The following is a 25,301-nucleotide window of genomic DNA, read 5'->3' on the forward strand; positions in this document are numbered from 1 at the left end:
GAGCAAAAAACCGCAGTGCATGCCTGAGGTTCTACGGCTGGGGCACTCAGACCTCTCTGAGAGGGAAAAGCCCCTCTGCAAACTGAAGTGTGGGGTCGTGTGTCTGTGGAGAATTGCAGGATTGGGAGTGCCCTGTCTATCCCTCTTAGTGTGAGCCCGGATGAACCCCTTGCTCTCTGTATGTCCCTGGTGGGTATGTGAACTCTGGAACTAGACTGCTTGATTTTGCATCTGACTCACCAGTTGGTTTTGGACAAGTTATTAACCCCTCAGGGCCTCAGTTTCCTCATCTCATCTTAAAAATGGGGATTCTAGGGGTGCCTGGGTGGCTCGGTCAGTTGGGTGTCCAACTTTTGATTTTGGCTCAGGTCATGATCCCAGGGTCTGGGATCTAGTCCAGCCTTGGGCTCCATGCTCAGTGTGGAGATTCTCTCCCTCTCCCTCCCTCTCAAAGAAAAAAAAACCCACCAAACCATAAAATGGGGATTCCCGTGCACTGGCCAGAGGGTGCTCCCTCTGAGGGGCTCAGGCTTGGCTGGGGGCCTGTCCCTGGAGGAGCTGCCTCAGGAAAGGCTCACTATCCCCTCTGGTATGAGAGTAAGTGCAGTAGGAGCCCAGGGGTAAGAATCATGGTCCATTTGCCTTCCATGCCTTCCACAGAGCTTCCCTGAGTTTGTGGATTAGTTGGCACTGGGCAACTCTCCTTCATACTTCTGGGCAGACCCTGCAAGCTCTCTGCAGGGTCTAAGGAGGCATCCCCGGAATGTAGGCATGCCTGCTCTGTACAGTCTCTTCCCTGCCAGCTCTTCCCCTGAATTTCTCCCTCTATCTTCATCTCTGTACCTCAAGGTTTCCCAAAGGAAACCAGACCACCCCCTAATGCTGTTGCAGAGGCAAGTCAGAATACTTCCCTCCTGCCATGATCCTGGGATTTTCATGACTTCAGCAGGAGGGCCCAGGATGGGTAGGGAAGGAAGGCAGCAGCAGTCACTCTTCTTCATTGGTGAGAAAGGTGTTTAGCTGGCTAGGCTTGTTTTAAGCCTTCACTGTAAATGGAAAGTCCTTGGTATAGTAATACTCTCTAAAGTGGGGTGTGTGTAATCACATGTATATGAGACAATTTATTGGGGTGTGAGAGAAGATAACCTAACTTCCAGTTATGTTTATCCTTAACACAAAAGATTAACAAATGAACATTCACTACTATTTAGTATGAGGATTGGCAGTGTCTCCCATTGGTCTGTAGGCCAGACAGACACGTGTCTTGTAGAACCTCTGAAGTGTCCTGAGGGAAGATGGGGACTACCTCACAAAGAGTGGGGTCAGAAAGGGGGTGCTGGATGGTTGTGATCCTCTGACCTGTCCTTTGCCTTTTGTGGGGTTCCACATTTTGTGGTGCACATGTGCCCAGGAAACTGGATATACACATTAGGTAATTTGATTTAACTCACCAACCCTCATCAAATGCACAAGTGCCTTAAAAATATTTTTGCAAAGAAACTAGAATTAGATGATTTTGATGACACAAATACAAATGAACAAAAATAAAATAATAGTACTGACATCTTATAGGCCTGCTATAAATTAGTGTACATAGAGCCCAAAACAATTATCTGATCAGACTGGAAAAGAAGTAATTTTTAGAGGGCCCTAAAATTATCTTGATGACTTTCTGGAGTACTGATATATATCTACTATCAAGAAACTTGCCATTTCCCTAAATGTATGATTTTGCCTTGAGATATTATTCATTGTATACAAGGCACAATAAACAAAGGAACATTTTAAAGTGAGTGTTTCAATTAGGAGGAACTTAACCGAGGAAAGGGGGAAAATAGTGGGTGAGGGGGAGGGAGGCAAACCATGAGAGACTCTTGAATGCTGAGAACAAACTGAGGACTGATGGGGGGGGAAGGGGGTAATGGGCATGGAGGAGGGCACTTGTGGGGATGAGTACTGGGTGTTATATGGAAACCAACTTGACAATAAACTATTAAAAACAAACAAAAAACAAACAAACAAAATTTAAAATGAGTGTTTCATCTTTGTCTCATTGCTTTATAAATTTCTATTCCTCACATGGCTGAAATGTACACAATGTATTAGTTTAAAAAGTGCATACACAGAATATACACAGAATATACAATGTCACACCTATACAATAAGGATGTGCAAACAAAGCCAGTTGGAGACTACTTAGCTGGAGGGACCCAGGGATGACCCAGAGCATTGAGATCAGGCCACATCCTCCTCTGGGTCCCTTGCCTTGTGCTCATGTGACACTTGCGTTCTGAGTCTCAAGAGTCTTGGTCACATTACTTGGTAGCTTCCTATGAGAAAGCTCCCGATCTCTCCCTGTGACTCTGTTCCCAGGCCAAGGTGTCCAGCAGGATGCATGAAAAGGGAAGGTTTTCGGTCCAGGAGCCTTAGTTCAGCAGGGCACATGGGGAAAGAGAAGTTCCTCAGACAGGAGGGCCTTTGAAAGCCGAGGGACAGGGTTTCTGGGGTCACTTGGCATCAAGTAAGGGTGTTGAACTTGCCTTTGAGGCTCACTTTATTCTTCTCTGACACCCTCTCTCAGGAAAGTGTTTGTCATTCTGTGTTTCTAGTCTGGATCTGGGGTAGTTCCTCTCCTCTATTATCTGTGGAATGAAAGCTGGTGCACAACCAGCGTTGGCATCCTCAGATTCAGGAGCAGATCCACCCTCCCCCAACAACCCTCTTCCGGCTGCAGCCCTGCTCCTGGCACTGAGAGATCGCATATTAACAAAGGGTTGATTTTTCTTTTATTCCCTTACAATCAGCACTTTTGTGCTGGATACCGTCCGTCATCTTTCCAGAGCTCAGGAAATGAGGTGATCGGCCTGGACAAGGAATGATGGGGGCGGGATGAGGCGTGATTGGGCAAGCGGGCTGTGCAAACACAGGAGGTCAAAGATTCTGCTTGGCCCAGGGTGCGGAGGATAAAGCGGCGGCGCGGAGGGCTGGGAGGCGGTGCAGAAGCCCATAGGTCTGTGCTCCCTGCCGCTTCAAGCCACAGACTCAGGAAGATGAGGCTCGCCATCAGCGCCCTGCTGGCCTGCGCGGTCCTGGGTGAGTTCAGCAGCGCAGGGAAGACCCGCAAGGTCGCCAGCCGCCAGCCGGGTGCTCTTTGCACCCTCCACTCCAACATATTGCTCCCCGCCCCTGGGTTCCCTGAGCATTTCCTTCGCTCTTCGCCACTGCACCCCTGCACCTGCTTCAGGACTGCTTCAGGTTCCCCTCTGCTGCTTTGCACCTGTCCTGCTGTGCTCACTTGCTTCCTCTCCTTGCTTTCCTCCTCCTCGTTGTCCAGTAAATCTTGTAGTATTAGAATACAATAAATTAGAGCACTTACATTATGGTTTATCAGATCACTTCTATGATGCCTCCTGAGTTGAGTCTGAACTGCTGAGCATGGCATTCAAGACCTCTCAGATCCCCGCCCTCCCCTTGGCAGTCTGATGTCCTACAGGTACCCTTGGCATTGATGATACCCTGCTAAGAAGCAGGGCCGCTGAGGGGTTTGGCGCATATTTGAAGCCAGGCTTCTTGTGTCCTCACCAGTGAGAAGGGCAGTACAGCCCCAGCCTGCGGGGTCAGGTGAGGGTAAATGAGGCCATGCATCCAGGCACCAGCACATCCTTGCTGTGGCCTGCCACTGGATGGCCTCTGCCATGCCCATCACCTCCTAAGATTGTTTGGTACCCTCTGTCCTTTAACTTTTGCCTGCCACTCCTGGTGCCTTTGCCACACATTTGGAGCCTGCTGTGTTTGTTATTTGTCTCTCCTGGAAAAGTTTACCCTTGAGAATTGGCCCTGCATTACTTGTCTTTCACCTGCCTGCCCCAAGGACCTCATAGGGCTGTGCAAGGTAAATGCAGGACTCAGGACATATTCCTGCCCATGAGACTGCAGGAGGGACAGTTTAGGGAGGTTTGCCACTGAATCGTGATGCCTCCTGTGACTTCTCATGGGTACAAGTGGGATAAATGGTGGTTGGGGCACTGACTTCCCTGTGGCCCCTCTTTATGCATTCTGGAGAACCACTGCCCTCCCCCTTTCCTGCTTTGCGATTTGTGGATATTCATCAGCTTCCCTGAGTCAGCCTTGTGCTGTTGATCCACAGAAAGTAGAGATAACAGAGGGCTTTGGAAGTAGTGCAACCACATGATTTTAATAGCTACAGACAAGGCTGGCTTTAGCTTTTCCTAATGGCAGCCCCAAAGACTGATGAAAGTTGAAGGAGGGGGGTCACTGGAAACAGAAAGAACCACTAAATATGTGGAGTTCTAGTTACTCCTGGAACAGAGGATGATAGAAGAGTATCATATACAATTCATTATCTCAATAATCACTTGCCCCTACCTACTGGTGAAGCATATGGAAAATAATTCAGAATGTCATCTTCTTTTGTTCCCTGGGGTAGAGGCCAAAGTCTGGAGACCTCGTATCTAAGCCAGTCTCAGCCATTAACAAGCTGGGTGACCTTGGCTAAAGCATCACTTTCTGAGCCCAGTTCCATCATCTTTATGAGACAGTAATTCCTTGCATGTAGGTGATGAATCACGGGAATCTACTCCCAAAGCCAAGAGCCCACTGTATACACTGTATGTTAGCTAACTTGACAATAAACTGTATTAAAACATAAATAAATGGTATTATTATTTATGGTAACTCCTACCTGGCTACTTCCCCAAGTTGTCTTCTCAAGCCAACACCTTAAAGTAGCTGAAAATGCCCTGTCACACTGATAAGGCTTATGTCCCATGACTGTGAGGCAAGGAGGCAGGCAGAACAGAGAGGTGCAGACAGTGGTCTCCAATCGAGAGCTGATAGCCAAGCCCACATCCCTCTGGCTAGCACAGAGTGGTTAGCAGGTGACTAGGAGGCCATTAGCGTTTCTTTCTCTTGTCCCCAGCCTCAGATGGTGGTAGAAACTGTGCCCTGGGGTGTTAACGGGAGGAGTGGGAGAAGGACAGGATAGAGGGGATGGAGCCTTCCAGACTCTTTGGAGGGTGCTGATGTCTCTCCCACTAGCACAGGGACCTCTGGCCTCTTTCTCCCAGGGCTGTGTCTGGCTGTCTCCCCTGAGAAAACTGTGAGATGGTGCACTGTCTCAAATCATGAAGCCAGTAAGTGCGCCAGTTTCGGCGAAAATATGAAAACGGTCCTTGAAACTGGTCCCTTTGTCAGCTGTGTAAAGAAAGCTTCCTACCTTGACTGCATCAAGGCCATTTCGGTAAGTCACTATTGCCTAAAAGAGAGTGGAAGAAAATCTATACTTTCTCTTTCTCTACTGTCATTTTGGAACAACTCTTTACTCACAGGGAGGAGGCTGGTGTGTGTGACAGTCAACCTCCAATGCTAATAAAAGCACTTCAGAAAGGGAAATTGGAGTGGTCATTTTTAAGGGGTCTTGAAGCAAAATCCAATGCTCTGAAAAATGGGCAATTTTAAGGCACTAAGTTCTCTGAATTCAGGGGAAAAACAAGAATGTTTGCTATCAAACTTATTTTATGATGTTGTTTTGGAAATTCTTGACATATCACAGGAAGCTGAATGATGCTCTCAGGGAAGAGAAATACAGTGCCAACTGTAGATGATTGCTGAACCCTTTGTTTTCTAGATTTTCCCCAAACTCTTCATTCCTTCATCATCGTCTGTGCACATCTGAATGTGGGTCAGACCCTGTGCTGGGCAATGGGGCTGTGGTGGTGAATTGAAACACACATGGTCCTTACTCTTGAGGAGCTTACAGTATAGTCAGGAGAGAAGAAAAACATGGAAACAAATAGACTGTAATTTCAAACTGTGTGATGTACAGTGAAGGGAAAGAGTAGAATGCTCTGACAGAGACATTCAGAAGAAACATGCTTTGGCCTGAGTATCAAGGATAATCTCCCTGAGAGGAAAAGCTGAGCCCCTAAGGATGAACATGGGTAAGGCTGCTGGGTGCCATCGGTTGAATACGTCGGGTGGTGAACAACAATTTGTGCAAAGATCCTGAGATGGGAGAGACGGGCTTTTTGAAGCTGCTGTAGGGAAGTCAGGGTGACAGGGGTAGAGCAAGCAGGAGACTGGAAGGAGTAATGCGACGGGAGAGATAGACTCAGCCAGATGGAGCATGATTCACTGAAGGAATCAATGATTTGGTAAGAACACCTGGTCTGCTGTGTGTGGCTGGTCTGCTGTGTGTGCACGTGCGTGCGTGTGTGTGTGTGTGTGTGTATGTTTGTGTTTTAATTGGACCTCAGTTATGGTCATGGTTTAATTCTAACCCTTGAATTATGATTTGTTCAGTTTTAGTCCATGCATGCCCCTCTTTATTTTTCTATGTTAATAATATTATCCACAAACCTAACACAGATTCTCAAAACTTCATCACTGCCCATAGCTTACTTCTAGGGCTGCGGTGTGGCAATACTGGATTTTATGGGAATGGCCCCGCTTAGTGTGATATAACCCACTGACCTTACTTAAAACCATCGATGTGTGTCTCTAACCTGAGCAAACTGAATCCTAAAACTTTCTTGCCTTTTGTGACAAGTTTCATAAACGTGACATTACTATGTGTTGTCTTCTACTTGTTTTTTTCCTCCTCGATATTATGCTAAGATTCACCCATATCTTTGAATATAGCCATTGTTCATTCATTTTCAGAGCTCTACAATAGTCTATTATGTTAGTATACCACAATTTATTTTTTCTTTTCTGGTCATTAGGCATTTGCGCTATTTCTAGCTTTCTGTTATCCTAATCAGGACGTGACAAATATTTTTATATAAATCTCTTGGGACACAAGTATTGGAGCAGACTTGGTATACTGTGAGATATTAATTTGACTTTTAAGACAATGTCAAATGTGTTTGATTTTTAAGCAAATTTGGTGGTGCTATTCTTTTTTTTCTTTTGGGGATGTAGTTGAAAATTAATGTGGTTATTTCAATTTCTACTCCAACCAGCAATGTATGAGAGAATAATTCTATCATTCTTGGTGAATTTGGTATTTTATTATTATTAAATTATCTTTGGGAGTTCTATTTGACTAAACTCTATTTTTTAAAATATTAACATAATACACCAACCTTTCTTCTGCTTAGTAGTCTTCTTCTGTGGCTCTTTCCAGTCCTTTATTTTCAACTTTTTGTGTGCTTTTGTTTCAGGTACATCTTTTGAAAACTGTTTATTGCTGGCTTTTGTTTATTAATGCTTTCTGACAATTTCATTTATTTTATGCAGTAAACTAGGCCACTAATAATTGTCATTACAGGTAAATATGGACTTATTTCTGCCATATTACTTTTGACTTCTTAGTCCAGTCTTTCCCCGTTTTCTGATTTTTCCTTTTCATACGTGTGTGTTCATTTGTGTTGTTTTCCCTTTATTCCATTTTATTTATATTCTTTAATGATTGGCTTAAATTTTTACTATATACTTTTAGTTTATCAAAAGTTTATCAGAAGCAAGCACTTCATCAGGGTCTGGTCTTATCCCTTTCAGACAAATGAAGCAGATGCTGTGACACTGGATGCAGGTTTGGTGTTCGAGGCAGGCCTCCAACCCTACAACCTAAAGCCTGTAGTGGCAGAGTTCTATGAGTCACAAGTTGGTAAGTTCTTCCTGGGAACCCAGGAGAGAGTTTGTTGCTCTTGTTCTCTCCTGGTAGATACTGAGTTTGTCTTGTTCAGGCAGGTAATGGAGATTAAAGACTGATGAGCATTCCTCATTGGGTGTCAGTGGGGACTGAGAGGCCTTTGGGTCAAAGACACAACTCAAGGCCTTTGGGGCTTTGGGATGATTAAGGACTGGTGCTCCTGACATTGACCTTCTGGGCCAGGAAATGTGCTCCCTGGTGAAACAGAGAAGGCTGTGTTCAACCTGACCTGAACCACGGGGGTTAAGAGCTACACAGAGGAGCTCTCCCAGAACCATAGGCGCCACACACAGGGGAGAGACCACACTGGAGCACATGCTTGGAACCCCAACAGCCTTGCATCTCTTCTGAGAGCAACCAGCTGGCTCTGGGCCTATGTCAGGGGACAGGAAGTACTTAGAATGAATGTGGTCCCTGTGCCACAACTCCAGGTTCCTGGTGGACTTGGTTTGGTAGGTGTAGGCAGACAGACACCCTGTAGGGCCATGGTAGGCAAAAGTATTTGGGCCACATGTACATGTGGCCTTCTTGTCCCTCTGTTTGCCTAGAGAGTTATTATAAATGTTCTCTCTGTGGTGCCTTCTTTCCCCTGCAAGTCTAAGCAGGTTTCCCTGATCTCTCTCTATGACCCAGCCCAACATAAATGTGCCCTGTGGATTCCGTTTCTCAACTCAGGAGCCCAACAATGAGAAGCAATGTTTCCAACTGCCCCGGACTAAAGGTCTTTGATTCACACTGTCCCTTTGCAGATAAAAAAACCTTCTATTATGCTGTGGCTGTGGTGAAAAAGACCAGTAACTTCCAACTGAACCAGCTCCAAGGCAAGAAATCCTGCCACACAGGCCTTGGCAGGTCTGCTGGGTGGAATATCCCCATGGGGTTACTTTATTGGAAGTTGCCTGAGCCACGTGAATCTCTTCAGCGGGGTAAGTGGGCAAGAGGGTGAGTGCTATCAGACAGGCCACACTGGGGTCACTCAGACACAATCAGGTGATCATGTGTGATGGGTCTTCGGGGTAGAGGTGGGAGGTATACCACCTTTAAACTGCCATACCAGTTCTGCCGTACCAGGAGACCTTGGGAGATGTTAGCTGTGTTTTTTCTTCTCTGAGCTCTTCACACCCAACCAGAGGCTGTCCTGAGGAATGGGGGGAAAGGCATCAAGCCTGTTAGAGGGTTTCAGTCAGGGCCAACTTTTCTGGGTCCTACTGTTCACTTCCCTGGGGTTTTTTCCTGTCTGTGGCTGATGTGTTTCCCATTCTGCTGGAGCTTTTCTGGTGGCCATCTGACAGCCATGAACTTGGCCTATACCTCTATATGTGGGTCTCCCATCTCTCAGATAGAAATGCCAGAGGAAAACTCTCTCTGAGGTGTTCCAGTCTGACAGGCAGAGAGGAGGCTGACAGTGATCTGAGACAGGCCTGGGTCAATGGGAGGACAAAGGTTAACTTGTCCCTTTTTGGAAAACTTGATCTTGATCAGTGACCACCTATAATGGTGTGCTGGGACTGGGTGTACTGGTTTTGCTTTAGTCACTCTCTGTTCTTTCTTGAGCCTGGACTGGGGGCTGTAACTATCTCTGGCCAGGGTGGCTCATGGCTTGTGTTAAATGTCTTATGTTGAGCAGCAGCGTCCAATTTCTTCATGAGCAGCTGTGTTCCCTGTGTGGATCGGGCAGCCTTCCCCCAACTGTGTCAACTGTGTGCAGGAAAAGGGCCAGACAAGTGTGCCTGCTCCAACCATGAACCATACTTCGGCTACTCAGGTGCCTTCAAGTGAGTGAGACTAGCTACTACTCTATGGTGGCCAAAGAGTACAAAGTCCTTAGGCTGTGAGACCTTACTTGGTCCATAGCAGAGCCCAGCCTGCAAAGAGGTGTCCAGGAGGCCTAATTTCTTCATAGCGACTCAGTGATCCAGCTGGGACTCTCCTCCAGGTCAGGCCAGTGCATACACCTTTCATGTGATATTTAACAAGGAAGCACCTCTCTTGGAGACCCTTTCTATCTCCCCAGAGCCCTTGAACCTGCCCTATGTGTCCCCTCACTGGACTAGGCAGAGCCTAAGGGACAGGCACATCCTTAGTGTCTGGACCATTCTTCAGGGACTGACCCTCTGTTTTCTATTGTAGCAGTGTCTCCTGTTCAATGCACTGGCCTCTCTCCTGCCTCCCCTCACTACCTCTTTGTAGACAGCTCATGTGGCTGATTTTTTGCTCCGTTTTTTACCTTGTTTATATCCTAAAACTTGATAGCCAGCCAAGGGCACATTTCCTGTCTTAGGAGACCTGATGTATTTATTTTCCATTTCAGAGAAATTTGAAAACTCTGTTCTATATTAAAATATTTTTAATGATTTTTTTTTTGCCACTTTGGTAAACATGATGAGGGATTTCTAGTTCCTGTGAGTTCATCACACCCCCTCATCTTAGTGGCATATCAGTGCCCTATGGTGCTTCCTTAGCTGTGGGTCTGCACAGAGGCCTCCATTGGGTTCTGCCCTTGTCCCCAAGCTGGATAGTGTGATCAGACAGAACCTCAAGCCTCAGGAGAAGGGCCTACCCTGCAGTAATCCTTCTAATGTATTTCTTTCCCACAGGTGTCTAATGGAGGATGCTGGGGAAGTGGCCTTTGTCAAGCACTCCACAGTAGTGGGTAAGTGAAAGAAGAATTTGCATGATCTCCTCCCGGATGTGGGCTTTTTTCCCCCCCTCTGCACTGCTCTTCATGGACCATAGTCAGATATGTGCATATCATGTTCCTCCTTTATCATTGCTTGGGCTTCTACTTGTGCAGAGTTGTGTGCCTATGGGGTCCCCACCTGGACCCCCGGGCCTCTTTCCATAATTCAACTTCCTGGACACAGAGACCCTTCTTCCTGGTCTATGTTGCCACAGCAAAGGATTGGGAGCTGGTCAGGCTGACCTCGGCCCAAACTTGGCCTGCTGATATGAGACCTGTTGTGGGATATTGGGCAGTCACCCCTGCACTAGGCCTCAGAAGCTTCCTTGCCTCTGTGACTGATTGTGGGATCTTGAGTAGGTCAGTTTCCTTATGTGCTCTGGCTCTCGTTTGTTCTAGGCATCTCAGCTCATACATGTTATGATTTAATTGGGATTGCAAGGGATGGGGAGACTATAGCTCGTGGCTCTGTCCTGTCTGCAGCTGGCTCATCCAGGCTTTCCTCCCCCAGATAACCTGCCAAACAAAGCTGACAGGGACCAGTATGAGCTGCTCTGCCCAGACAACACCCGGAAGTCAGTGGATGAATTTAAGGAGTGCTACCTGGCCAAGGTCCCTTCCCATGCTGTTGTGGCCCGAAGTATGGGAGGCAAGGAGGACTTGATCTGGGAGCTTCTCAACCAGGCTCAGGTACTGAATTCACTGTTCTCCCTCCTGCTTGTGGTCCCTGCTTGGATTTGGGGCCTCTTCCTACATTCCCTTCTGGCCACTATGGAATTCCTTGTTGGCAGGACATAGTGGGAACTGTGCCACATATCATCCACTTGTGTGAAAGTGCCCAGCAGGGACTCAGAGTCACAAGGGGTCTAGTCCTGCATTATTGTCTGTCAGACCCTTACATTTTAAACTAATGACATGAAGATGCTCCTTATTGTTTAATTCTATTTCTATCTAAACCAAGATTTCTAGGCCAAGGGCAAATACCCCCTCCATGACCTCCCATAAGGCCTTCCATGACCTCCCCAGAAGGGAATGATCTCTTACCCAATGTCCCTCAGCCTGACTGTAGGGGTGCCACACACACAGCTGGCTTTATTTCCCTAGAACAGCGGAATCCCAGCACTAAGCCAACCTCCTCTCATCCAGCCCTTCCATCTGTCTATCGAGAGTTTAAGTGGTAACCACACAGAGTCAGCCTCTGAAGGAGATCCATTTCTTATACTCAGTGAGCTGTCATCACAGCCAGGGAGATAGGCCTCAGAAACATGTCCTGGAAAATAGGTTGTTGCATGACTGCAAGAGGGTTGGGAGTGGGGAAGGTGCTGGATGGGAAAGAGCAGGCCTGTCTGCCTTCTCTCCTGGAATCTTGAGAATTCCATGCTTTTCATTTCATTTCATTTTCTGGGGTTTTTGTTTTTCCTCAGTCTCCTGAAGCATTCCTTGTTGCTGTAGCCATTTACTATTGTATTTTATTATACACAGGAACATTATGGCAAAGACAAATCTACAGCCTTCCAGCTCTTCAGCTCACCTCTGGGGAAGGACCTGCTATTTAAGGACTCTGCCCAAGGGCTTTTAAGGATTCCCTCTAAAATGGACACCTGGCTGTACCTGGGATATGACTATGTCACTGCTCTTCGGAATCTAAGGGAAGATATGCGTAAGTACTAGGGAAGGATCATGTGACCTTAGGACCTGGGAAAACTGGTAAGGGTAGGGACCAGCAACAGACTCTTTCCAGGCACCAGAAGCCCACCCTGACATTTCCTTATCTGCCCAGCTTTGCCGCCCAGTGTCAGACTGATGCTAAATGGTGTCAGTCATCATGAGATGGGCCGGACATCACTAAAAGGCATTGAAGGAAATGCATGCTTAAAATGACTTGGGTTGATACTAGCATTATTTCCCTTGTGTAAATCAGGGCCACCCTGCCTGCCCACTTTGTGAAGCCAATTAGCCTGGCACAAAGTAAGCCAATAGAACAGAAATGCTACAGACTTGTACATCTGCAGCCAGTATTATGATCAACATGTGCCATAATGAAGCTGGAGCTCTGGATGGGTTAATCCGGCTCCTGAACTTCCTTGGATCATTGAGGGATTTGCTTGATCATCCTTTCATTCAACAGACATTTATTGATCATGTAGCCATAAACTGTGCTAGGTGCTGGGCATACAATGGTGAGGCCAACATATATAAGAGTCCTCTGCCATGAAACTTTCTCACCAGTGGAGAAAACAAATAATGAATAGTCACTCTACTGAATGATTGATTAACAATGAGAGATTTGCTCATAGGACAGGAAAACAAACACAACAGAACAAAATATCATGGTCTGATGAGACTTTGAAAACAAAGAAAAATAGATCCTGGGGCTGTGGGAAAGCTTCCCTGAGGAAGTTTTGATTTGAACTGCATCTGAAAATTGAATAGATGTCCCTTTATTCAGCAGACATTTATCGCACTGACGGCAAGCCAGGCACTGCCTTTGAATAATGATGGTGCCTTGCAGAATAAGACAGGCATAGCCCTTGCCCTGAACTTATGTTCTCCTGCAGGGAACAGACAATAAACAATGAACAAATAAATAAACAACTCAGGGGGTGCCTGACTCTTGATTTTGGCTCAGGTCCTGATCTCACGGTCATGAGATTGAGCCCCACGTTGGGCTTGGTGCTGACAGCATGGAGCCTATTTGGGATATTCTCACTCGCTTGCGCTCGCTCTCTCACTCTCTCTCTCTCTCAATAAATAAATAAATAAATAAATAAATAAATAAATAAATAACTTTAAAAAATAAAGTATTGGAAAAAAGAACAACTCAGGTGATTGAGTGCTATTTCAAAAAGAAAAAAACCAGAAAGAGCCTGAAGTCATAGAGGGGTTGGAACTAAAGTTGGATTCTTAGAAGAAATTATCATCTAAGTGATAAAAGCCAACAAAGAGACTGTTACTGCCTTTGTTTTCTAAGGTTATTAATTCCTTGAATGGGATCTGTTTGTGTACTGCTGGCAAAATCCCAGCATTTTCATGAAGACAGGTGGTAATATTAATACTCAGCAGGAATTTCTAAGGCTTCGTCTAAATCTGGTTTTCTTCCTTATGCCCTAGGCCCTCATACCTCAAAGGATGAATGCAAGAAGGTGAAATGGTGTGCAATAAGTCACCATGAGAGGGCCAAGTGTGATATGTGGAGTGTAAGCAGCACAGGGAAAATAGAGTGTGAATCGGCAGAGTCCACGGAAGACTGTATTGCCATGATCGCGGTATGTCATTCCTGCCTCCATAGGGCAGCATCTCGCCACTGCTGCCTGCCTGTCCCTAAGGTTGAGTGAATGTTCTTAGGAATGATATAAAAACCTGGGTTCCCAGGAACCTTGCCCTCATGTGGGAGCCCAGCTCCACAGAAGCTTCAATACTTTCCATGTTATGGATCTGAAGGGCTCCTTAGGGCTCTGTTTCCTCCTGGTTAGTACACGGTGGGGCACACTGAGCTGTGTTGGCTTATGGGAGACTGGACCATGTGTGGGTGTGCCTGAGACCCCTGGTGTGCCATGGCAAGTGTGACAGGGCTGTGCTGACTGTGCAAGTGGGCAGAAGTTTAGCTTTGCTGATCACAAAAGCATTCTACATTTGCTTTTGGAATTTTGAAAATCCTGAATGATATAAAAAAGAAAATGAGAAGTACTTGTAATCTTCTTACTCAGAAAATCCTGTTAAATGGGATCATATCATATCCACAATTTTCTATACTTTTTCACCTAATTTCTAGTTAGCTTTTCCTATGTCACAAATCATTTTTTAGGAAACATGATCTTTTAATGTTGATATCTATTTCATAGTGTGGATATGAGGCAGTTTATGTAGCCATTTATCCATGTTATCTATAACATCATTTGGTCTCTATCTTTCGCTGTTATGGATTATACTTGCATGTTTTACATTTTATGAATTGTACATTTTACTGAGAGAGTTTTCCATATATTTAATTACTCCTTTAGGGTATATTTTGAAACAGTATATTGCCAGGCCCAATGGAAAGGTTGGCAATCTTGTGGAATTTAAGCATCTCTATAATTCAGGGCTTATAAACCTGACAATTAGGTCATTCAAGAATATTTTACTCATTTATTAACACTTTGTCTACAATAAGCTCTGAAACAGGACTTAACCACATGGCCATGATTCATGGCTGGAGCCCTATCAGGAGGTGCTCTATGCCGCAGACATGGCCTTGTGTCCCTGATGCCACTCATCTGTATCACAAATAAGAACTTTGGGGGCACCTGGGTGGCTCAGTCAGTTAAGCGTCCGACTGTGGCTCAGGTCATGATCTCATAGCTTGTAGGTTCAAGCCCCACATCGGGGGGTGCCTGGGTGGCTTAGTCGGTTAAGCGTCCGACTTTCACTTAGGTCATGATCTCGCGGTTCGTGGTCGGGCCCCGCGTTGGGCTCTGTGCTGACTGCCAGCTCAGAGCCTGGAGCCTGTTTCAGTCTGTGACTCCCTCTCTCTCTGACCCTCCCCTTGCTCATGCTGTCTCTCTCTCTCTCCTAGAAATAAATAAAACATTTTAAAAAAATTAAAAAAAACAAAAAAGCCCCGGATCGGGCTCTGTGCTGACAGCTCAGAGCCTAGAGCCTACTTTGTGCCTCCCTCTCTCTCTGCCCCTCCCCCATCCATGCTCTGTCTCTGTCTCTCAAGAATAAACATTAAAACAAAAAACAAATAAGAACTTCGGTTTTCAGAAAGTTGCTGTAGAAATGTCTGTAGGACAGTGTATCCTTATGAGAGGACAGGGACACTTAAATGTGGGTCTGTGCTACTGAAGAAGTTAAGCAAGGCACCCCAAATTGATCATCAGTTCATCATGGTTTGGATGATAATGAGAGTACATTTTATTTTCTGTGCTGGGTGTTCCTGACTGATAGATCATTTGGGGGTCTGGAACGAGCACCTGCGATCTCCTAGGGCCTTCATGGCCTGTTCTGGGAAGGCTGCTTCAAGGAAGCAGCTGGAAGGACAGGTAGAACAGGAGGCAGCGTCTTCACCTGCTGTAACGTGCTGTGTCTTTGCAGAAAGGAGAAGCTGATGCCATGAGCTTAGATGGAGGCTTCATCTACATAGCGGGCCAGTGCGGTCTAGTGCCTGTTCTGGCAGAGAACTACAGTAAGTGGAGGGGGTGCCTCTGAATGTTTTATTTCCTCTGGGCCAGTGAGAAGAGATGAGAAAATCATAGCCTGATTCACACCACAGTGGCCATAAACCTCTTACTTAGCACCTCCTACTTCCTGGCTCTGGGCTCCCCGCTCATCTCTAATCCCCACAGTCATCTCAAAGGACAGAATCTTCTATCATACCTTCCATCAGGGGGATAGGAGGCTTGGAACTGGGAAGTTCTGACTAAAAGTGACCTCTCTGCATGGGGTGCCGGGGTGGCTTAGTCGGTTAATCGTCCGACTTTTGCTTAGGTCATGATCTCGCGGTTCGTGGGTTCGAGCCCCGCGGCGGGCTCTGTGCTGACCACCAGCTCAGAGCCTGGAGCCTGTTTCAGTCTGTGACTCCCTCTCTCTCTGACCCTCCCCTGCTCACGCTGTCTCTCTCTCTCTCCTAGAAATAAATAAAACATTAAAAAAAATAAATAAATAAATTAAATAAATAAAAGTGACCTCTCTGCAGAGGACAGCTCGGATTCTCAGCTGGGATTCCTGGCAGGTCTTCTTGCTTCCCCAAATCACTTCTGTTGTCTCAGTGTAGGGATTTAAGCATAGCCGGCAAGGACCACTGTGGCCACAGGTCGAAACAGAGCAGGAAACCTGAAATGGGCAATTTTTGGCTAACTTGCAGAGGCCAGTGAGTGAAAGTGAACTTGAATTATCCAGACAGCCTGGACTGTTTAGAAACCTGGTAATATGTAGATTGCTTTCCTGGCTTTTAAAAAAAAATTCTGAGCTGCACATAGAAATGGCTGACTTTCAATGAATAAATGTTTAATGACTTCTTCATTTTTTCCTCCAGGAATTCAAGGCCCTCAGTGTAACAGCACACCAGAGAAAGGTGAGTTGGGACTGGTAACCTCAGGAGTTTCTTACTACTTTTGGGAAAGGGTAAGGTATATTTAAATTCAAATCAAAAGTACTTAAGGCAATAGAAGAGACCAATATTTAGAATGCAAAAGAACCATTGAAGGATGATAATTGATAATTACTCTTTTACACTTGCCAGGACTTACATGCTGGATTTCTCCTTTAATCCTATTAAGTAGGTGATATCATCCTTTAAGGATGCCATAAGTGGACCAATAGCTCACAAAGGTTACAAGTTGTCTAGGCTTCTATATCCAGCAAGCAAACTTATGCTGTCCCCACCTCCCCACCACTCCCAACTCTTTGTATTACATGAGGCCTGGACAGTTTTAGATGAGAGTTAGCACCAGGAGTCTTGCTTATATGTGCCTGGCAGAGAGGCTCACAGGCAGATGTCAAGGAGCATGAAATTATCCAGCTTCCCAACCAGGGCTGGGCCCAGGAACTCAGGCCAGTTTGGCTCTCAGTTAATGTTCTGGTGGGGACGGATCTAGAAAAATGGGATGGAGGGGCACCCCAGTGGCTTAGTCGGTTAAGTGTCTGACTTCAGCTCAGATCATGATCTCACTGTTAGTGGGTTTGAGCCCCGCGTCGGGCTCTGTGCTGACAGCTAGCTCAGAGCCTGGAGCCTGTCTAAGGATTTTGTCTCCCTCTCTCTCTGACCCTCCCCTGCTCAAGCTGTCTCTCTCTCTCTCAGAAATAAATAAAAAAACATTTTTAAAAAAGAAAAAAAAGAAAAATGGGATAGGAACAAGACTGGATTTCTGGCCAAGGTGATCACTGGGTCCCAGAGCTCCAGTGCTCAGACCTCTACAGCCATTTTCCAGCCATTAGTGCACAAGTCTGTCCTTGCGACTTCCTTGGTATAACCTTTCAGCCTCTCCACCTTATTCAAGGAGCCAGACTCTTTAGCTGAAAATCTTACTCCACAGATAAGGCTTCTCTGTTTTCTGGTGCTAACAGTTGACTGAATTAATTAAACTGGAAAGTTGAAATCAGGAGTTGATACTCTATTCACAGTTTAAGGAGTAGCATGTATTTCCTGCTACAGATGGCAGTTGACTTGATTTTTCTACTTCACATACTTATTTTGGTACAAACCTGTATTCTCTTTATGGCCAGAATATTCCCTGCAGTTTATCTGGTCATTTACTACTCTTTCCTAATTGTGACTGTATAAAATGTTGGAGTCACATGTGTTCTTCAGTATCCATTCCTCTGATATTCCACAGTGGATGGTGAGTTGCTGGCTTATAACTTTAGTAGTTTTATGCATTTATACCCACTTATATACCAACCATTGCTCTGATGATGATGTTTTCTTACTATTTTGTTTTTTAAGTTCAGAATAATCTCCATCTGACAGAATGACTGGTACTTCATCTCAGTCTTGCTTTTTAATTTTATAAAATTTATTTATTTCTAGAGAGCGAGAGAGCGCAAGAGAGAGAGAGAGAGATCATGAGTGGGGGGAGGCAAAGAGAGAGAGGGAGAAACAGAATCCCAAGCAGGGCCCGCACTGTGAACACAGAGCCTGACATGGACTTCAAATTCATGAACCTTGAGATCATGACCTGAGCCAAAATCAAGAGTCAGACACAAAAACAACTGAGCCACCCAGGCACCCCTTGTTTTGTTTCTTGTAAGTAGGCTCCATGCCCAATGTGGGGCTTGAATTCATAACCCTGAGATCAAGAGTTGCATGCTCTACTGACTGAGCCAGCCAGGTGCTACATCTCAGTCAGTTATTGGGAAGACCCTTTCAAAGGCAGAAGGAATGATTCAGGATAATTTTGCTTCCATAGGGAAATGGCAGATTTCGATTGCAGACAGACACTCTGGAAGGCCCAAAGGTGTTAATACTTTCTTTTTTGGTGTCTTTCTTATAGGATATCTTGCTGTGGCTGTGGTTAAAACATCAGCAGATGCCTCCCTCACCTGGAACAATCTGCAAGGCAGGAAGTCCTGCCACACTGCAGTAGACAGAACTGCTGGCTGGAACATCCCCATGGGCCTGCTCTACAACAGGATCAACAGCTGTGAATTTGGTAAGTGAATTTTGGGAGGGTGCTGTGATCAGGGCCAGGTTGGAAACAGGTATTCTAGAAATGAGTGGTTTTGTGCAAAAATGCTGTGGCCCTGGTTTTAAAACAGTAAAATTTGATTAAAATGAACCTTAAGGAGATATCTAAAAGGGACACTAGGGCTGGGGAGCTAAATAAGACTGGTTCTTTTTAATTGCACAAAAGGCTTAAGTAAATATATGTTTACTTCTCTCTTTCATAAAAAAACCAGAGGTGAGCAGTCCATGGCTGCTATGGTCACTAGAAGCCCAGGCTCCTTCTCTCTTTTTGCTCCACCATTCTGAGCATGGGGCCTCTGTCTGCAAGGTCAACCGTGGTAGCCATCACATCCACAATTCAGGCAGCCTCAAGGAGCAAGGAATAAAGGCCACTTGAAGTGTAATGCCACCTGCTACCACTTTATTAAAGGAGCTATCCAGGAAATCTAAATCAATTACTTCAAAGTAACTTCTCATTGCTCAAAACTCAGGCACACAGTCACACTTAGCTGTAAAAGAGGTTTGAGAATGTCATCTTTTATTTGGGCATGTTTCTGTCCCAAATAAAACTAGAACTTTGTTCAAAAATTAAAAATAGAACTACCATATGATCTAGCAATTTCACTTCTGGGTATTTATCCAAAGGAAATGAAGGCACTAATTCAAAAAATTATATTCATCTCCAAGTTCATTGCAGCAGTATTTACAATAACCAAGACATGGAAACAGCCTAAGTGTCCACTGAAGAACAAATGGATAAAGAAAGTTTAAGATATATATACACACACACACAAAACACTTTTATTCAGCCATGAAAAAGGAAGAAATACTGCCATTTGCAATAACATGGATGGACCCTGAAGTTATTATACTTAAGTGAAGGAATTTAGGTAGAGAAAGACAAATACTGCATAATCTCGCTTATATGTGGAATCTAAAAAATCCCAAGCTCATAGATATGGAGAACAGATTGACAGTTGCTAAAGGTGGGGGGTGGGGCAATGGGGAAAATGGGTGAGGCGGTGAAAGATACAAGCTTCTAGGTATAATCTAAATAAGTCCTGGGAATGTAATGTACAGCGTGGGGACTATAGTTAATAAAACTGCTGCATTTTTCAAAGTTGCTAAGAAAGCAGATCTTAAAATTCTATCACATGAAAAAAAATTTTGTGACAATACATGGTGATGGATGTTAACTAGACTTATCGTGGGGATCATTTTGCAATATATTGCTACAGCAAATCATGTTGAACACCTGAAACTAATATGTAAACCATCTCCCAACTATCTCCCAATAAAAAATAATGGAGAAAAAAAAAACGAACTAGATCTTTGTGACTAAGGAATAAGGGGAAATGGCTGTTGGGTGGACAGTACAATCCCTGCCACTGGGATTTCTAGGTAATGTGAGTGTGTGGGATCTTTGAATCTCTTTATGGTCTTGGCAGTTTCACTGCCAGCTCTCAGGCTCTTTCAAAGGGGTGAATATCAGTTTACTCTCTGTGTCCACTAAGTATCTTCAGGTAGGGGTTTAGTTCTGCCGCTGGAATATGTATATGTAAGTTAACCATAGACAAATTATTTTCTAATGGTTATTTGCATCAACTTCCTGAGTACTTCCTCCTTGCCACGTCCAGATATGTGTAACTGCTTTAAAAGGAAAGGCCTCTAAAGACAGTTATGAACCAGACAAGTCCTGTGTGTGAGGACTGGGAGATTAGACTACATTTCTGCGCTGGGGTGTTCTCTGACAGCAATTTGAGAGGAAGCAAAGTGTGGCTTCGATGATACCCAGGAAGCTCTGGCTCCCCACCAGCAAGGGCACTACCTCTGCTCTCCTGAGTTTCCTGGAAGTTTCACAGCCATCAGAGAGCAGCTGAGCTGTGAATAAGCAACCCCCATCTTAATTGAGTTTGGAGTTCTAAATTCTATTAAAGTCTCTTTTAAAAAGTAGCAATGGAAGGAAAATCTTGAAAACAGGTGGCACAAGCTCAGGGAGTAAAACCTTTTTATGTCAGTTTTATCCCCTTTTATGTCAATTTTCATGTCATTTCCTTCTCTTCTCTCTTTAGATAAATGATGACACTATCAGGGAGCCCGTGGAATCCTCTCCACCTGACTTGTAATGCTCTACTGACTTCTATTCCCAGCGTCAATTAAGTTTTCTTTTAAAGCCTGGAGCCTGGCAGATCCTGACTTGGTGGCGTGGGGTCACAGAATGATTATGTTCCACTTATCCTGGGCCATACACACCTGTTATGTGTTAGATGAAGGCTACTCATTGGTTCAGGAAGAGCTGACTTCCTCTTGTCTTTCCACACAGATAAAATTTTCAATCAGAGCTGTGCTCCTGGATCTATGCGAAATTCCAGTCTCTGTGCTCTGTGTGTTGGCTCGGCAACTATGCCAGGAAAGGAGTGTCTTCCCAATAGCCATGAGAGATACTATGGTTACACGGGGGCTTTCAGGTGAGTCTTTTAATCCTGACACAAATATAATGATAAACCCAGCCCTGGCAAGATTGCTTTTGAGGAACTCAAGTGAGATTGTTATGTTCCTGGCCTGTTAGTCTTGCGTGTATTAGGGTGCCACATTTAGCAACTACATTTGAACCCTGTGTGAAGGAGCATCCAAGCACCCAAGGACATGATCTCCAGAACTGTCTGTCATAGCAAGACTGACAGTACTGTGCAGATTAGGAGATCTCGATGGGGGGGGACGGGGGGTCCCCTCAGAGGAAATTTGGCAGTGTCTGGAGATGTTTTTGATGATCAAATGGGACTGGGGGGGGAGGGTGCTACTGGCTCTAATTGGTAGAGGCTGCTAAACATATTACACACATAGGACAGCATCCTACAAGAAAGAATGGTATGGCTCAAAATGTCATTACTGCGAAGGTGAGGAAACCCTGCCAAGGTTGAATACAGGAGTCAGGAGTCTGGCTCATGCTTTTCCAGGCGCCCACCTCTGGGGAACCTAAGGGCATACTCACCTGGAAATATACAAAAGTAACTTACATGATTCCTACATTCCCAACTGCATTTGTTATTTATATAAAGATGTCTGTGCACCTTATGACCTTATTGCTTTTTAACTGTCTTTTCTAATTCGGTCTTGTGTTAGTAGTTCATGAGTCCATCAACTGCACAATAATGGTGGTATTCTAACTGAACTTCTCAGTAGTGAAGTAGAAAAGAAAGGGTATCCTAATTTTCCGGTTAGAGCCACCTTGTGAGTTAGTGCAAATACAATTCACAGTCCACAGATTCCCAGTTTTTACAAAGTAGAGTGTGAGTAAGAAGTCACTGTATTGGGACACTGTCCCTCAAATATCTCCAGGGAAATGCTGTAGCTCTATTGGAGAAACTATGCCAGAACTTAGCATTCAGTGTATGGAAATGAGACTGTATAACCACAAAGCTAATTGGAGGTTTTGTTTTCTTTTCTTTATTACTTATATTAGTAATATGTAATATTAGTGATAGAATGGGAGTCACAATTGCTGGTATCAGATGGCTAGCCCTGGATCTATAAAGTGGCCCTCCTGAATGACAGATGTGTCTCTCTGACCTTCTCTTTTCTCTCTCTCTCTCTCTCTCTCTCTCTCTCTGACTCTCTGCAGGTGTCTGGTTGAGAAGGGAGACGTGGCCTTTGTGAAAGACCAGACTGTCATAGAGAACACTGACGGTATGTTTGTGTGCTCCTCTGTTCCCACAAATTGGGGTTGCTGGGTTCACTTATGGTCAGGATGCCTTTGTGGAAGTGTATGTACTCTGTAAGGCTCCAGAGCTCTGATCCTCGGCCTATTTTTTCAGTGAAGAGAGAAGTGTTCACCTGGGTAGGCAGAATGGTACAGACCATGAGGTTCTTCTAGAGGCCCTGATTTCTCTCCCAGGAACCCTCCCATGGGTGCAGGCATTGCCTTTCCCCTAAATACTTCAGTGCACACTTCGTAGGAATGAGGACATTTTCTTACATATATACATTATAATTACCAAGATCAGGAAATTGATATTAACATGCATTTAATATTCATCATGTTCACAGCATGAATTATCCCCAAAAGGTCCTTTTTAAACTATTTCCTATATTTCTGGGTCTAATATATATATTCCAAATATATGCTAGGTCCACTGAAAAAAACCTAGAGACAATAGTACACCAGTGGGGATGAACACCAAGATCTTGGCTTCTAGAACCATTCTCCAATAGAAAGAGCCAGGGGCCCTTGGAAAAATAGCTGATTCTAGGGCTGGGACAGGAGAGATATAAGGTGAGCCTGGAACATCATGCTGAAGATTTTGGGATATATCAAAATATACAGGAGCCATTTTTAAGGATCCCCCCCACTGGCCAAATCTGGGACATTTTGAGCACTAGAAGAAATAATAATGGTATTAAGATAATGACTTGTTGAATAAAATGGGAATACAGGATAGTAATATCCTGTTTAAGCAAATGAGGATGAAGGGAAAGATCTTCCTTATCGTAGAACAAGAACAAATGGAGGAATACTGCAATTATAAAGTTAAAAACACTATCATTTGGCAAACAATACAGTAATAATTGTTTCAAGCAAGAATCATCAATGGGAACTAAAACTAATGGGTGGATACTAGATGCTGTAACATTAAAAAAACCTAGCAAAAATGTTTTTTAAAAGTTAGTAAGAAAGAGCACTCCACCTGCCCCTGTCTGTCACTAACCTGCTACAGTCCAGGTAGGTATTACCTCGCTTCCTTTCTCATGTCCTTTCACCAAACCCCAGATCATCCCAGCAACTCATCTAGAATGAACTAGCTTAGCACCAGCTCCTCTGAGAATCCTTCCCAGTGGCATAACCCCATCCCACAACAGAATTTTCTATCCATATGACTAGTTTTATTGGGTTCATCTCATTCTGTAATACACCGTTGCTACAGAAACTCTTTTCGCTCTTTTTTCCCTTCTTTTATACCCCAACACTATGATAAGTGGCACAACAGAAGTTGCTAAGTACTTACTTGAAGGACTATTGTGTTGGCTAATTTTTCTTTCTTTTCTCCTATTACTTTTGCTTTTTCCTTTAAAGGCTGCCCTTTTTCCTATGTCTCGAGTATTACCCCAAGATTGGTTCTTTGCCACTCCTTGTTTTTTTTAATTTTTTTTCCTTTGGTACTCTTCTGAGTAGGGTTTCTCTCTCTAGGTCTCACCTCCGCACCCTGTGATGACTCCAAAAGCCTTACCCGCTGAGGAGAATGTAGAGCAGAGGCCTAACCTCCCTTCTAAATGACACCCTGGAGTCTCTATTTGCCATGTGGTCACTTTTATATACAAAGTTCACTGGCACTGCAACCTTAACCTCTAGGAGTCCAAACTCCTCCCATTTCTCTCAAAATCCACTCCTCTTTCAGCCTCTATTCCTTTTGAGGGCTTTATCATCTGCCCTGACATTGGGCCTAGCGTAGTCTCCCGGTCTGTGTGTAACACAGGTTACACATGTAAAACTGTGCCTCCTCCAGCCAGCTCTCCCTAATGAATATGATCTCACCAAGCTGCTTCTCCGCTCACATAGCGTTTAGAAATAGAAACAGAAAATGTTAGGGGTGCCTGGGCGGCTCAGTCGGTTAAGCCTCCAAATTCGGCTCAGGTCATGACCATGTGGTCCGTGAGTTTAGGACCGCATCAGGCTCTGTGCTGCCAGCTCAGAGCCTGGAGCCTGCTTCAGATTCTGTGTCTCTCTCTCTCTGCCCCTCCCCTGCTCTTGCTCTCTGTCTCAAAAATATATAAACGTTAAAAAAAAATTTTAATATTTAAAAAAAGTAAAAAAGAAAATGTTATTATCTGCATCTGGAATTGTTGCTTTTGGTATGTGTGCTATTTCCCCCTCTAATAAGACTGTCTTACAGAGGGCAGACAACATAGTATTGAATAAATACTTAAATTATGAAGTAGAACAGAATTGGTTTGGAGAGAATGATGGTGGGTTTAATTTGGAGGGAGCTGAGTTGAAGGGACTGGTAAGAAAGGGCAGGATAAATAAATGTTAGAAGGTGAGCAAAGATGTGTACAGTTACTCATGAGAGAGATGCAAGCAATTTGGAGTTTTCTATTAAAACTGTAAGTCTATATTTAGGGAGAGTGGGAAAAGAGGTATTTTTTCTTTACATATAAATAATGTACAGCTTAATGATAGCTAATTCATGCATCAGTTGTTCAATTAAATAAAATTAAAGGAAAATTAAATTAAGAAAAAGATTGCCTTTTAGATGAGAAGTAAAAACTAGGAAAATATATTTGAGAATTGCCTCAGGAGGAAGGAGTGGAAACCTTGAAAATGGGTGAGATTTTCTTTTTTCAGGGAGAATACAGAAACAACGATGGAGCTGAGAACAGGATATGGACCTGTATGCAGAGAAGCATGTGCACATTTCATGTAGAACCAGTATGAGCATGTCAGATTTAGAACACTGGTCCAGCTTGCAAAATGGCCCCTGGGGAAGTTCTTTTGTTTGTCGATGTCAGATTGCATTGCACAGAGGGTCACCTTCTTCCTGTGCTAAAGCAAGAAGTCCAGATGTTTTGGAATTTACTAGAATTAAAGATGTCTCTGAACATCATCCACAGAATATATTTCGCTTTCTCCTAGTTGGGTGGTGCAGGTTGGAAGGGGTAGTCGTTAGGAATTCTTAGTTGAGTGTTGAATCTGTTGAATTGGACCTATATACATGTGAGTGTCTCTTCCTCTCCACACCACTGTGACCCTAGTGTGTGCACTTCTGCTGGCCAATGGCTCAAGGTCAGGTCCTTCACATGCCAGT

General features: G+C 44.5%; 1 protein-coding gene across 1 annotated transcript in view; it reads left to right on the forward strand.

Annotated features, from left to right (window-relative positions):
* Positions 1–2,961: 2,961 nt before the first annotated feature.
* LOC144221784 (serotransferrin-like) overlaps positions 2,962–25,301 on the forward strand; it is a 60,017-nt gene continuing 37,677 nt past the window's right edge. The window contains 14 exon segments of the mRNA XM_077752311.1: positions 2,962–3,093; positions 5,088–5,260; positions 7,522–7,630; positions 8,425–8,601; positions 9,303–9,450; positions 10,273–10,328; positions 10,867–11,045; positions 11,838–12,015; positions 13,467–13,621; positions 15,432–15,522; positions 16,372–16,410; positions 18,329–18,487; positions 20,825–20,969; positions 22,124–22,188. Coding sequence (XP_077608437.1) covers positions 3,051–3,093; positions 5,088–5,260; positions 7,522–7,630; positions 8,425–8,601; positions 9,303–9,450; positions 10,273–10,328; positions 10,867–11,045; positions 11,838–12,015; positions 13,467–13,621; positions 15,432–15,522; positions 16,372–16,410; positions 18,329–18,487; positions 20,825–20,969; positions 22,124–22,188 — 1,717 coding nt within the window. The 5' untranslated portion in view covers positions 2,962–3,050.

Source organism: Crocuta crocuta, unplaced genomic scaffold (genome assembly GCF_008692635.1).
Source record: "Crocuta crocuta isolate KB4526 unplaced genomic scaffold, BGI_CrCroc_1.0 scaffold580, whole genome shotgun sequence".
NCBI lineage: Eukaryota > Metazoa > Chordata > Mammalia > Carnivora > Hyaenidae > Crocuta > Crocuta crocuta.